The sequence below is a fragment of the Chelonia mydas genome, chromosome 1 (assembly GCF_015237465.2).
Source record: "Chelonia mydas isolate rCheMyd1 chromosome 1, rCheMyd1.pri.v2, whole genome shotgun sequence".
In the NCBI taxonomy this organism is placed as follows: Eukaryota; Metazoa; Chordata; order Testudines; family Cheloniidae; genus Chelonia; species Chelonia mydas.
In genome coordinates this window covers 256,923,567-256,938,348 of record NC_057849.1, presented here as the reverse complement: position 1 = coordinate 256,938,348, position 14,782 = coordinate 256,923,567, and the positions used below count along the sequence as shown (strand labels likewise).

At 42.8% G+C, this 14,782-nt stretch overlaps 1 protein-coding gene across 13 annotated transcripts in view; it reads right to left on the bottom strand.

Moving 5' to 3' along the window:
- TNRC6B (trinucleotide repeat containing adaptor 6B) overlaps nt 1-14,782 on the bottom strand; it is a 233,827-nt gene that overhangs the window by 34,086 nt on the left and 184,959 nt on the right. For 8 of the 13 annotated variants that reach the window (XM_043543761.1, XM_043543765.1, XM_043543768.1 and 5 more), the window contains 2 exons: nt 9,908-10,056; nt 546-671 (listed from right to left, as the gene is read on the bottom strand). In XM_043543761.1, the coding sequence (XP_043399696.1) occupies nt 546-671; nt 9,908-10,056 (275 nt within the window). Of the gene's footprint in view, nt 1-545; nt 672-8,509; nt 8,681-9,907; nt 10,057-14,782 lie in introns of all 13 variants that reach the window. The other 5 variants (XM_043543759.1, XM_043543773.1, XM_043543779.1 and 2 more) reach the window with 1 other exon arrangement.

The window sequence follows — 14,782 nt, the reverse complement described above, 5'->3', positions numbered from 1 at the left end:
GAGGAAGACTGAGGAACCCTGGTATGGTAGGAAAGGGAATGGGGGGGGGGTGCATATAGAACCCCTAAGGGGGAGACTGGGGAGAGTTGGAGGGAGTCCTGAAATAGAGGGGTATGAGAAGGTGGCAAATAGGAAGCTTGTGGTGGAAGGGGGTGAGGAGGGATGCAAAGAGGCCTTGGTGCATGCAATAAGCTCAGCCTACATGAACTATGAAGTGTGCATCCCTCTAGTAGAAATTTTTTTTAAAAAAATCATCTTGTAAAGAATCAGTATGGAACTCGGGACTTATGAGCTTACACTGAAGACAAAAAAAGGGGCAGTAAACATTCTCACACTGAGCTCCCATTGGAATGTAAGAAAGGATTCCAGTCTGCAAAGCACTGAAATCCCAAACACAATGGAAAATTTCAAACAAAATCTAAGGGTTCCACTAGTAAAATATGTCAGGTTCACACCAAGTTGGCATGTGAAAAGACTTAAAACATGTACTGTAAATGCTGTAAGACTTGTACCTTGTAAGAAACCAAAAATGTTAAACTGCTTACCTGGGGGGAAAGAAACTGGGGAGGCACCTGTGCCCGGATATTGGGGGAAGCGTTTAATGGCTGCACTGGTGTGTGCATGCCCCTCGATTGTGCTGTGCTGTTTCCAAATAAACCATGATTGCCAGCCTATAAAATTAAAATAATGGTGAGTCAGTTAAAATTTTCATCCCTTAGGCTAATGGATTTCTGTGCTGTTAGCTGTTTGCTAAGAGTATTGCAAGAATATTTTACTACAGAGAATACCCTCATGCCTGATTATTCAGACGATGCCAGCCTCAATCCACTTTATTGTCCCTCCCCCCCCGTTTAAGTCTCTTTATAAACTAAGTTTTTGAAATACAGCCTCTTCCTCCACATTTACATTGTACTTTTCATCCAAGGATCTCAATACACTTTACGCCAGTGGTCTCAAACCTTTTTATGCACAAGATCACTTTTTGAATTTAAGATCAATCCAGGATCTCCCCCACCCCACTCACTCCATTCCCCCTCCCTCCATCGCTCACTCTCTCCCACCCTCACTCACTTTCACTGGGCTAGGGCAGGGGGTTGGAGTGTGGGAGGGGGTGTAGGTTCTGGACTGGAGCCGAGAGGTTCGGGGTATGGGAGAGGGATCAGGGCTGAGCCTGGGGCAGGAGATTGTGGTGCAGGAGGAGGTGAGGGGTGTGGGCTCTGGGAGGGAGTTTGGGTGTTGGAGGGGGCTCCGGGCTGGGGCACAGTGTCGGGGTGTGGGAGGGGTACAAGCTCTGGGAGGGAGTTTGGGTGCGGGCTCAGGGGGTTGAGATGGGGGAAGGGGGTACGGGGCCTGGGAAGGAGTTTGGGTGCAGGCTCCGGCCAGGAGGTGTGTACTACAGGCGGCTCCCAGTCAGCGGCGTAGCGGGGCTAAGGCAGGCTCCCTACCTGCCCTGGCCTCATGCCAGTCCCAGAAGTGGCTGGCATGTCTCTGTGGCCCCTGCCTTAGCCCCACTGCGCCGCCAGACTTTTAGTAGCTGGAGATCACAATCGACTGGCAGAGGCTCCAGGATCGACTCGTCGATCGTGATCTACCCTTTGGTGACAACTGCTTTACACAGTTGGTTAAAAGTTGATTATCCCATATTACAGATATGGAAAGTGAGGCTCAGAGAAAACAAACAGTATGTCCTAGAACATTCTCCTACTTAAAAGTTGCTAAGCAGTATTTTGTCACTAAGTCATCTTGACTATTGCATTATGAAAGGTCTGAGTCAGAGTTGGTTGAAGATCCAGGAAACAGCTGTCACTAAAACAAGTATGTCTATTGCTTATATAACCTGCAGGCCTTCTGCTGTCCACCATTGCCTTAAAATAATTAAAGCTGGTCAAATTTTTCATCTGAAAAATTACTTTGACCAAAAAATGGCCTTCCTCCCCCCCCCCCTTAACATTTTCATGGAAAATTAGTGTTTGTGCTTTTGTTTTTAATGAAAAATAAATACATAAATAAATACATACATAAATACACAAATAAAAAGGAGGTTACTTACCTGTAACTGGAGGTTCTTTGAGATGTGTGGTCCCAATCTGTATTTCACATGTGGGGGTATGCGTACACTCTGTGTCTGAGACTGGAGATTTGTAGCAAATAGTAACCATTGGTTCACAGATGTGCAGTTGCTCTCCTCATGCTCCGAACTGAGGGCATAAATGAGGCACAGACCAATGCCTCTCCAGTTCCTTCCCTTACCACAAATCACACAGGATCCAAAGCAGAGGGGAAGGAGGGTGGGTAGTGGAATACAGATAAGGACCATACAACTAGAACCACCACCAGTTACAGGTAAGTAACTTCCATTTCTTCTTTGAGTGCTGGTCCCTATCTGTATTCTATATGTGGGTGATTAGTAAGCAACAGTCAAATAAGAGGCGGGTGCGAGGATGCAGTTGGTATAGATGACTGTAACACTACTGTCCCCACACCTCCATCTGTTGAGGAAGCCTGAACCAGGGTGTAATACTTTGTAAAGGTGTGGATGGAGCTCCAGGCACCTGCCTTACAAATGTCCAGTACCGGTAAGAGATGCCATTGAGGTTGCCTGTGCTCCCACAGAGTGGGCCCTCACACCATCCTGGGGAGGAATGTGTGTTAGCTGATGACACAGAATGATGCTTCCAGAGATCCACTCAGTGAGTCTCTGGGCTGATGTCATGATCGCTCTGCTAAAGCAGCAAATAGTATCTGTGTTTTCCTCATTGGTTTTGTTCTTTGTAGATAAAAGGCCAAGGCCCGTCTGATTGAGAGAGTGCAACCTCTCTTCCTCACTGGAAACATGAGGCTTAGGGAAGAACACTGGTAAGTGAATAGGCTGGGTCATATGAAACTCTGAAATTACCTTGGGGATGAATATCTGGTGGAGATGAAAGAAGGCCTTTTCTCTATGAAATATGATGTACGGCGATTCTGTCACAAGTGTTTCCAGTGTGATAGCAACTAAGATTAGGTAATTTTCATGGAGAGGTGTGACATGGAAGAGGTGGCCACTGGTCTGAAACCTGGTCTGGTAAGAGATCATGGTACCAAGTTGAGGTCCCACTGTGGTGCGCGTTTCATCACTGGCAGGAAGATCTTAATAAGGACTTTCAAGAATCAAATTGTGGTAGGGTGAGTAAAGATAGAGCAGCCCTCCACCAGAGGATGAGATTGCCGACTTTTAATGGGCTGGCAGGGACAGGAGATAGTCTAAAATGACATGGATACCTACTGATTCTGTTGATACCTGATTCTGTTGTGAGCAGGTAGAAAAATGCCTCCATTTAGCTAGACAGCATTTTCTAGTGGAGGTTTTTCCACTGTGACTGAGTTTAGTTCAGATGGCCTCTGGACATGAATGTTCCAGGTCTGATGCCCATCCAAATGCCAGGCTGTGAGATGAAGAGGCTCTGGGCTGGGATGTCTGATCCTGCCCTGGTCCTAAGTTAACAGATCCAGAAAGGGTCAAATAGAGATGGGAGAACAAGATGACATTGTAGTAGGTCTGGAAACCAAAACTGCCTATATCAATTGGGTGTGATACGGATAACCCTGGCCTGTCAAGGTGAATTTTGCAGAGAACATACGGTAGTTGCACACTGGGAGGAAAGGTGTACCTCAGATGGTCCACTGAGGACAACAGAAAGGCATTGTGCCCGAAGTCTCAGCCTAATGCTGCTCTGGAACAGTAGAGATTAAATTTCTTGTTTGTTTGGGAGGTCAACAGGCCACAAGATAACGTTGCTCCGTGGGTGAAGATTTTGGTCATGACACAATTGCATATTTCTCATTCATAGTCTATGGCAAAGTGCTTGCTCAGAATGTCTGTCAGAGTATTCTGCACACCTGGTGTGTATGTTGCTAAGAGTATGATGTGGTTTTTGATGCACCAGTTCCATAATTCACTGTCTCTATTTACCCTGTTTATATAAGAGACAGTCGTCATGTGGTCACACATTATTTGGATGTGGCAAGATCATGTGAGGGAGAGGTATTTGTTGCAGGCTAGGTGAACTGCTCTAATCTCCAGCAGCTTGATATGCATTCTGGCCTCCCACGTGCCTTTTACAGTGTGACTGTTTGTATTTGCTCTCCATCCTATGAGGGATGCATCAAGGGTGGGTGGAAGAAAGGAGACTCCTGCTCACACCTGCTCCAGTTTCGTCCACCACTGAGAGAGGATCTGACTTTCAGTGGGATTGTTACCCTGGTATTCATGTTGTCCTTGTCTGGTGAGCAGACAGACTGAAGCCAGGCCTGCAGATAGCGAATGTGGAGTCTGGCAAATGGCGCTATGTACATGCATGCAGCCATGTGGCTTAGAAGGGAAAGACAGACCATGATTGTGGTGCAAGGTCTGAGGGTTACTTGGTTTATCAAGTTATTCGTAACCTGAAATTTGTCTATAGGATCGTTGGCTTTTTCTGAGGATATATCCAGGGTTGCTCCTATGAAATCTATAGTCCTTGTAGGAGTCAAAGTGCTTATTTACACAGACCTCCAGCAATGTCAGAAAGCGGAGTAAGAATAAGATTGTCGATTGGACCTTCTGGCTTGATCTGCCCATTAGCAGCCAGTCATGCAGATACAGGAAGATAGTGTAGCCATCATGTCTCATCTGGGCTGCCACCACATAGAAGATTTTTGTGAAGGCCTGAGTGCCGTCACCAGCCTGAATGGAAGTACTCTGAATTTGTGTTTCTCTTGCCCTAAAAATGAATTGAAGAAATCTTCTGTGGGACTGGTGAATATCTACCTAAAAGCAAGCATCTTTCATGTCAAGGACCACAAACCATCTCTTATCCTCCAGGGAGGGAATTATTTTTAATTGTGCATAAAGGTGTATAGTTGGTGTATATCAAGAATTGGTCCCCATCCTCCATTTTTCTTGGAAATTATGAAATATGGGAACTAGAATCCCCTCTCAATGTTGAGGTGGCATCTGCTCTATAACCCCTTTTTGGAGGAGTTCACCTCCTGATGAAGGATCTCCTCATAAGAGTGGTCCCTGAGAAGGGGGTTTGTGGTGGGCAGGTGATATCAACTCAACTGGGTAGTTGGAGTGAATGATCTCTAGTATCCACTTGTCTGTTATTGCCTTCCAGTTGTGTGTGAAGTAGGTAAGGCAGCCACCAGAGATTTGGGGGGGGGGGGGGGGAGAGGAAGAGGGGCAGTGTGGCATGGCATCAATATTGGTACGCAGTCCTTGAGCATCAGATCACAAGAACCCCTTGGACTGTGGGCACAGCTGTCCTAGAGGTGGAGGAAGCGGTGCATCTGAGTCTTTGAACTCTGTTGTTTTGTATGGTGGTTCCTACGGGTGCTGGAGCTAAAATGCTGGGCGGGGGTGGGATATTTGGGCCTATTGGTTTGCTTGTTGTGTTTCCCCTTCAGAGCTGGGGTGTAAATGTCCAGGAGTGGAGAGTTGTCCTAGAGTCCTTAAGAGAGTGTAGTGAATTGTCAGTATTCTCACTGATATTCTGGACCTCCCTGGGGAGCCCTGAAGAGTGCAGCCACGATTCATGGCTCATGACTACAGCTGTGGTAACGGTTTTAGACCAAATGTCAGCTGAGTCCACTGCTGCTTGAAGTGAAGTCTTAGCCACCAGCCTGCCTTCATCAATAAGGTCTTGGAATGGAGTCCTGTCCTCCTCAGGATATTGGTCTCTAAATTCCAGAATTTTGGAATAATTTAGGAAATCATACTCTCCTAACAATGCCTGGTAGTTAGCAACTTTGAATTGGAGACTGGCTGGTGAAAATACTTTCCTCCTCAAGAAGTCAATGCATTTAGCGCCCTTGTCAGTTAGAGTAGACTTGAGGTGCGGTGACCTGGACCTCTCTATAGCTGCCTGTATCACTAAGGAGTTAGGCTGTGGATGGATAAATAAAAAATTCTGCCCACTTAGCCGACACAGAATATTGTTTTTCAAACCTCAAGGGTAGGGGCACAGGTGACAGGGATATGCCACACAGATCTGGAGGGTTCCAAAATGGCCTTGTTGACTAGGAGGGCCACCTTATTAGGGTCAGAAGGTTGAAGGATGTCTGATTGGACCATGCTGTGTGTCCTGGAGCTCCTCAAGAGGTATCTGTATCTTGGTTGCTACCCTCTGTAACAGCTCCTGATACTGCCTGTGGTCATCAGGCAGGGAAGGGATGATGCCTCATCAGGTGAGGAGGATGACACATCCATTGGGACCAGCATATCCAGCTTGACTTCTTCCTTCACAAACTCCAAAGGATCTGGTTGGTATCAGCTAGGAGAAAAGGGTCAGTGGGATTCTTGCACAAATCTAGGCTATTTGTTATATGGATCCCACGGGGCACAGTAAGGCCAGCAGAAAGGGTCAACTGGTTGAGGGAGTGGGGGCAAGACATAGGGTATCAACAGTCCCCTGGGTGGTCATATCCAAGATAGCTCCAAGGCCTCCTGTGGGCTCTGTCTGGGCATGTTTCCCTTGTGGAGGAGGGTAGAGGGAGCCTCATATGGAGCATCAGGCTCATATGGAGCATTCATTCTGAAAATGTAGGGTCCTGCTCTACTGGAAGCACCAGTGGGGAGAATAGTCCAACTTGTGGATGCAGCATGGGAGGTTCCTCTTCCCCCTCAAGGTGGGTTCTTCGGGTATAGAAACGTCTGTAAGGAGGGCTCGGCCCAATAGAAGAGGAGTTTGTGAACAGGGTGGAATGAAAATATCCTCCAGTGACATTACAATGGCCATCCTTCTTGGAGTTTGAGGAGACCTTGACATGGGAACTGACGGATCTGCAGTGTCCAACAGTCTGCTTACTCAGAGGATCCCATATGGGACAACAGTTGCCAATCTTTTGGTCTGTGGGATGAAGCCAGAACTGGTACTGATGGATCACTCTTCCTATGTGCCTTTCCTTCTTTGACAGAAGGTCTGTGTGGACCTAATTCCTTAGGACCTGCATGCGAGGATTCAGCCGACTTTGACAGAGACTGGAAGGGATCCTTTTTCTTAAAGGTAGATCTGGACAGTGATCTGTCCTTATGCCTATGGCCATGTCCCTACTCTTGTGAGAGGGTTTATTGGGCTTAAGTGTTTTGGTGTCTACTCCAGACCTTGTATCCGGAAGAGCAATGCTCGAAATCTGAGACCACTGTATAGGGGGATCCCCCTAGCTTGGATATGACTAGGGCTTCGTGGTCTGCTCCATGAGGGATTTCACAGACGGAGCTCTCAACCATGACAAGTTCGAGGAAGGAAGGAGCACCAGAAGCTGCACTTGGTGGCAATGTGAGCCTCTCCAAGGCACTAAACGCAGCCCTGGTATTCATTGCTGATGGAGAAGGAACGGGGGAAGGAGATAAAGTTCTTTAAGTCCTGGGACTACTGGCATAGTTCTTCTCTACAAGAAGAATAAACTAATTATAAAAACACTAAAACGTTAAATCTAAACTTACTAAAAACTATTTACAATATGTATTTACAGGTGCTTAAGTACAGGAAAATCATAGCCGCAGACACAGAGAATTCCAACTCAGATGATCTGACAATAAGAATGAATGGAACTGCAGAGGCATTGGGCCACACCACCCTTTATGCCCTCAGTTTGGAGAATGAGGAAAACAACTGCGCGCTGCGGACCAGCAGACAGTACTTGCTACAAATCGGTGGTCTCGGGGCCTGGAGTACATGTGCACCCATGTGTGGAATACACCCAGAGACGAGCACTCGAAGAACAAAAATTCAGTTTTTTTTTTTTAAAGAATATTTTTCATTTTTCAAAAATTTTCATGGAAAATACTTACCATTTTCTGACCAGCTTTACTAATAATTAATAGTACATCACCAGATGTACTAAAAAGAATTCAAAATTATGTCTAATTCCATTTCTGAGCAGATTTCTGGAGATTTACCCACATTCTCTGGGTGATGTCCTGAACACACACAAACACAAATCTCTCATGGTACATTAAAATACTAGTGTTCTCATTACTCCATTTTATGGCATACCTGCAACCTATCCTGCCACAGTAACCCATAAATTAACTGCCTACAACTATTTTATCCAGGTACAGCAAGCATATATTATTTCTTCCCTGGACATGGCCTAATAGTTACTAACTAGGAATCAGTCTCCTATCCTTTTATTCTTGCTGAGTCTTTTTAGAAAAATAACTAACTTCTTTAAACATATTTCCACATATAAGTCACTGTATAAAAAAAGTCCAAGACAAATTTGGAGCAAACCACTCTTAAAATGAAAGACTAGGAGATCATCCTGTGTTGCAGGCAAGAAGAAGCCAACAAAAAACAAAATAAATATATACTGGACAATAGGAAGGAAGGTAGATTTTTGATGGGTTAGCATATCTGAAACCTACGTTAATATACGTTATACTGTGTAGTCAGTGATCAATAAATCTTGTAAGAAAACCAGCTGACCAGAATTAAGCCTACGTTGCAGCCACACAGTAATAAATCTGAGAAGGTGGCCTCCTTACTTGTCTAGCAGCGAAGTTTTGGGGGTTGAGCCCTGAGCCGATTGCCCCAAGGCTGACGTTAGGTAGTGTGGAACCAGAGGGAGACAACTTGTAGCTGGGAGAAGGGGAGAAGGGAGAGCAAGGAGCCTCATCCCCAAGGCACCCATCTTGATTGGAGAAAGGCAAAGTCAGCTGAAGCAGTAGTTAGCCAATCAGCAGGAGTTGGTTAGTGAAGCAACAGAATGCAAAAGGAGAGAAAGGAGGACTGTGAGTGATCAGGAATAAGTAAAGGTAGTTTGTAACAACAATTACAAGGGCAAACTTCTGATTCAATTTAACTGCTGGCATTTGGAGATTTTTGGTTAAGGAGCCACGGTCAGCAATTTCTGTAGAGGTGAAGGTATTTTTAAAAAACCTCTTAGATGCATAGAAAAATTCTTCCTTTACTAATTTTGTCCTTCTCGGATAGGGATTATTTCCATTAAAGCAGCAGATACAGCTAGAATGAGTTCCTATTATTTACTTCTGTTTGCACACACCAATTTGTGGCCACAGTATGCACCTCTGCAAATGGTGTTTGTTAATTAGACCAGCAGAGGAAGTTCATAAAGCTGGTGTTTGGCCTGTTACCCCAAAATGGAGTAGTTTAAAAATATGCATTTTTAAAAAAAAAAGTTTATTGGACAGAGAACGCCCACAACATTTTACCTGTTTCACATTTTATTGAATCAAACGAACTGCATTTAAAATAAACATTTTGAATCCAGGGACCCTCTGCAAATCATAATTTAGATTTCAAATATTAATTGCTTTTAAAAGGTTGACAGTGCCCATTTAAAATAGGTAAAGATATGAAAGAGATGGTACTGCAACATACAACAGATGTAGGGAAACCAACAGTAAATGGACAAACACAGCACATGATACAGTCTAATCTAGAAAGAATGCTTCAGATAACTTGCAGACATGAAAGCAGAAAGAAAGAGTCTTGGAAAATTGTGATTTTGTCTATATATTTAGATTTAAACTTAGTTTTAGAGTGTAGAAGTACAGTCACTAGCCAAACAGAAACAAGAACCATTATAATGCCCTCTTCACTGAACTTTGTTGGCACCTGTTCAAAATGGACTTCTCCCTCCTCAGCAAAGGAGTGGAGTAGTATTCAGAAATAATCTTTCTTCAGAACTGTACTTATTACTCTCAGGACTACTCTAATATATCCATGCGTATCTTTAACCCAGCTCAATTTTTCATCTACGTTTGCTCTACATATGCATGTCTATCTTACCTTATTTCATGTACTATTACATTCTCTTCCATTATTTTGGATGTTTATTACCCCCCAAAGGAGTATATAGAAATTGGGACCTTATGTGCATGCAGTGGTGGATTTCGTTTAACCATACAGATTTATCTCACCTTCTCGAAATAAGGCCCACTATCTGTGGTTCCCATGTCTTTGGAATTAGGTGGACGGAACCCAGATCGATCCTTTCTCATTATATCATTAAAATCCCCAAGGTTCATGGCTCGTTTGTCCACATCAAACTTCTTATCTGGGAGACCACCTATAAGACGGAAGGAAGAGGGTGAAATATCAGTGCCAACAACCACAATCATACCTGTTCTTTCCAACAGATTCACAGCTAAAAATGGATTGAAAATACCTCTGAAGGCTGAAAAACAGTATGGCCAAGGATTTATTTTATAACGTAGCATTACGCTCCTGGTAAAAGATGCTGAAAAAAGTCAAGGATTATGTTTTATTGTAAGATTAAACAAGCCAATTTGCTTTAAAAACAATAAAGTATTTTGTACAAATTTTTTTGTACAAACATATGCAGTGGCAGTGAACAAGGCAAAGAGATCCTCCTCTACAAGTATAGCATCAGGGAAGTTTTCCAGTTCATAAAATCAACTAAGTTATAACCCTCAAATTGTCTCCTCTCCATCACAGATCTAGCCACAACCTGCTGTGACGAACTCTCCACTACTTTATGAAAAAATGGAGTAAATCTGATACATCTCTTGATCTTCAAGGATACACACATCACAGCAAAATGTAGCATAAGCTTAGCCACTTTGTCACAATCGTGCTTAGTAGCAGAGAGCTTCCAAAACCATTATCTGGAAACTTAAGCAAGCTAGACGCATGCCCATCATGAACAATCAAAATAATGGGAATCTATTGCTCGTAGCTGAAAAATTGTTAATACCTTCTTCAGAGAGGGCGCTCAACTAGCCATTCTGAAACATGCTATTGTCTAGCCTGTTCTCAAAAAGCCACACTCAGTGCCAGCTTCATTCACTGCTGTTCAGTCACTAACCACTGATTCATAGGCAAAGTTGCTGAGAAGGTAATAATGAACTGTCCCCAGTTACACACAGCCTCTGCTGGCAACCTAGATACATCACAATCTGATCTGAGATTGGTGCATAACTGGTTGGAAAACCATTCCCAGAGAGTAGTTATCAGTAGTTAACAGTCAAGCTGGAAGCGTATATCAAGTGGGGTCCTGCAGGGATTAGTTCTAGGTCTGGTTCTGTTCTATATCTTCATCAATGATTTAGATAGTGGCATACAGAGTACAGTTAAAGTTTGCAGACGATACCAAGCTGGGAGAAATTGCAAATGCTTTGGAGGATAGGATTAAAATTAGGGCTCTCAAGTTATTAAAAAAAGTTAACCATGATTAATTGCGCTGTTAAACAATAACAGAATATCTTTTACTTAATTTTTTTAATGTTTTCTACATTTTCAAATAAACACAGATTACAAAGTGTACAGTGCTCACTTTATATTTATTTTTTATTACAAATATTTGCACTGCAAAAAACAAAAGCCGTATTTTTCAATTCACCTAATACAAGTACTGTAGTGCAAGCTCTATCATGGAAGTTGAACTTACAAATGTAGAATTATGAACAAAAAATAACTGTATTCAAAAATAAAAATAGAACAATGTAAAACTTTAGAGCCTACAAGTCCACTCAGTGCTACTTCTTGTTCAGCCAATTGCTCAAACAAGTTTGTTTACATCTGCAGAAGATAATGCAGCCTGCTTCTTGTTTATAATGTCATCAGAAAGTGAGAACAGGTGTTTGCATGGCACTTTTGTAACTGGCGTTGCAAGGTATTTATGTGCCAGATATACTAAACATTCGTATGCCCCTTCAAGCTTCGGCCACCAATCCAGAGGACATGCTTCCATTCTGATGACACTCATTAAAAAAATAATGCATTAATTAAATTTGTGACTGAAGTCCTTGGGGAAGAACTGTATCTCTTCTGCTAGGTTTTACCAGCATTCTGCCATATATTTCATGTTATAGCAGTCTCGCATGATGACCCAGCACATGTTGTTCATTTTAAGAACACTTTCACTGCAGATTTGACAAAACACAAAGAGGGTATCAATGTGAGATTTCTAAAAATAGCTACAGCACTTGACCCAAAGTTTAAGAATCTGAAGTGCCTTCCAAAATCTGAGACGGATGAGGTGTGTGGAGCATGCTTTCAGAAATATGAAAAGAGCAAAACTCGGATGCGGAAACTACAGAATCCAAACCACCAAAAAAGCAAATCAACCTTCTGCTAGCTGGCCTCTGACTCAGATGATGAAAATGAACATGCATCAGTCCGTAGTATTTGGATCGTTATTGAGCAGAATCCATCATCAGCATGGACGCATGTCCTCTGGAATAGCGACTGAAGCATGACGGGACATATGAATCTTTAGCGCATGTGTCATGTAAATAACTTGAGACTCCAGCTACAACAGTGCCATGTGGAAGTCTGGTCTCACTTTCAGGTAACATTGTAAACAAGAAGCAGACAGCATTATCTCCTGCAAATAAACTTGTTTGTCTGAGCGATTGACTGAACAAGAAGTAGGACTGAGTGGACTTGTAGGCTCTAAAGTTTTACATTGTTTTGTTTTGGAGTGCAGTTATGTAACAAAAAATTTACATTTCTAAGTGGCACTTACACAATGAAGAGATTGCATTACAGTATCTGTGTGAAGTGAATTGAAAAATACTAATCCTGTTATTTTTACAGTGAAAATATTTGTAATAAAAATAATATAAAGTGAGCACTGTATACTTGGTATTCTCTATTTTAATTAAAATAAATATACTTGAAAATGTAGAAAAACATCCAAAATATTTAATAAATTTCAACCAGTATTCTATTGTTTAACAGTGCGAATAAAACTGCGATTAATGACTATCAATTTTTTTAAATCGCGATAAATTTTTTTTTGAGTTAATTGAGATTAATTGACAGCCCAAAAGGATTTGGACAAACTGGAGAAATGCTCTGAAGTAAATAGGAGGAAATTCAAAAAGGATAAATGCAAAGTACTCCACTTAGGAAGGAACCATCAGTTACACACAAAGAAAATGGGAAATGACTGCCTCAGAAGGAGTACTGCAGAAAGGGATCTGGGGGTAGTGAATCACAAGCTAAATGAGTCAACAGTGTAACACTGTTGCAAAAAAATCAAATATGATTCTGGAATTTATTAGCAGGAGTATTGTAAGCAAGACACAAGTAGTAGTTTTTCCATTCTACTCTGCGCCGATTAGGCCTCAACTGGAGTACTGAGGCTGTGAAATCTCCATCACTGAAGATTTTTAAGAGCAAACACCTTTATAATACTTTGTCCTGCCATGAGTGCTGGGGGACTGGACCAGATGACCTCTCGAGGTCCCTTCCAGTCCTACAATTCTATGATTCTAACAGAAAGAACGATTACTTTACCTTACACTAACTGTGGTTCTTCAAGATGCTTTGTTCACATGGATCTCACTGTAGGTGCCCCAAGCATGCCGGATTAGATTCTTTTGGTTAGCAGCGTTCACTGGGGCTGCACAGGCACCTAATATGCCCTTGAGCCCCACTTCCAAGGGCACGAAGAGCAGGGAGGCCCCAACCACCATTCAGTTTGTTCACCAACATAGAATTCCCAAGGCTAACAGACTCTGCATTAGTGGGGAAGGAGGGCGCGTTTTGGGATCTCTGTGGACAACACATCTTGAGGAACCACAGTTACTACATGTAAAGTAACTGTTCTTTCTTTCTTAAATATTTGTGAACACGGATCCCACTCTAGGGGTATGTCTACACTTTCCGTGGATCGACACTGCAGCGATCGATCCACTGGGGGTCAATTTAGTGGGTCTAGTGAAGACCCAGTAAATTGATGGCAGAACGCTTTCCTGTTGACTCTGGTACTCCACCAGAACGAGAAGCTTAAGGTAAATCAATGGGAGAGTGTCTTCCGTCAACCCAGCACGGTGTAGAGACCACAATAAGTCGACCCAAGCTACGTTGAATCCAGCGACATTATTCACGTAGCTGGAGTTGCATAACTTAGGTCGACTTAACCCCGTAGTGTAGACCTGCCCTAGGTGACTGGTGAACAAGTTGTCTCTCTAAGGTGGTGAGTGCCAGGAATCCTATTTAAGTAAGTATTGGTAGACTTCCCTGACAAACTGTGCATCAGATCGAGAAGCAGACACTAGAGAACAATGGCTTGAAAAGCTATGTACAGAGCTCCAAGTAGCAGCTCTATAGATTTCAAGTATAGACATGCCTCTTAATAAAGGCCAAAGAGGATGCCGGAGCTCTAGTAGAATGTGCCTTGATGAGATAGTGATTTTAACTTACTCAGTTCCGTAAGAAATTCTAATGCAGTCTAACACTCATTTTGAGTCTCTGTTCTGAAACAGCCTGTCACCTGGATTAATTATCAAAAGCTACAAATAGTCTTGGTGATTTGCTGAATGATTTTCTTGTGTTGAGGCAATACAAGATAGTTCTTAAAAACGTCGAAAATGTGGAGCTCAGCCTCTGCAAGGGATGAGCGAGATCTTGGAAAGAACACTTGTAAGTGAACAAACTGATTTAAGTAAAAGTCCAGGACCACTTTAGGCAGAAATTTAGGATGACAATGAAGGGTAACTATCTTTATGGAAGGCAGCATAAGGTGGTCCTGATATCAGTGCTTGGATTTCTCTGACTCTGTCAGCAGAGGTAACAGCCACCAAGAATGCCCTCTTAATAGACAAATGATACACAGAGCAGAAATGATACAGGTTCAAATAGAGACTCCATCAGAGATATGAAGACTATATTTAAGTCTCAGGAAAGGGAAAATATCTTTAAGAAGTGAAAAAATGTGCTTTAGTCCCTTAAAAATTCTGACGACTGTAGGCTTGGGGACAAAAAAATCTTATGTTCCTGTACTGGAGGATGGTAGACAGATATTGCTGCTAGGTGAACTTTAA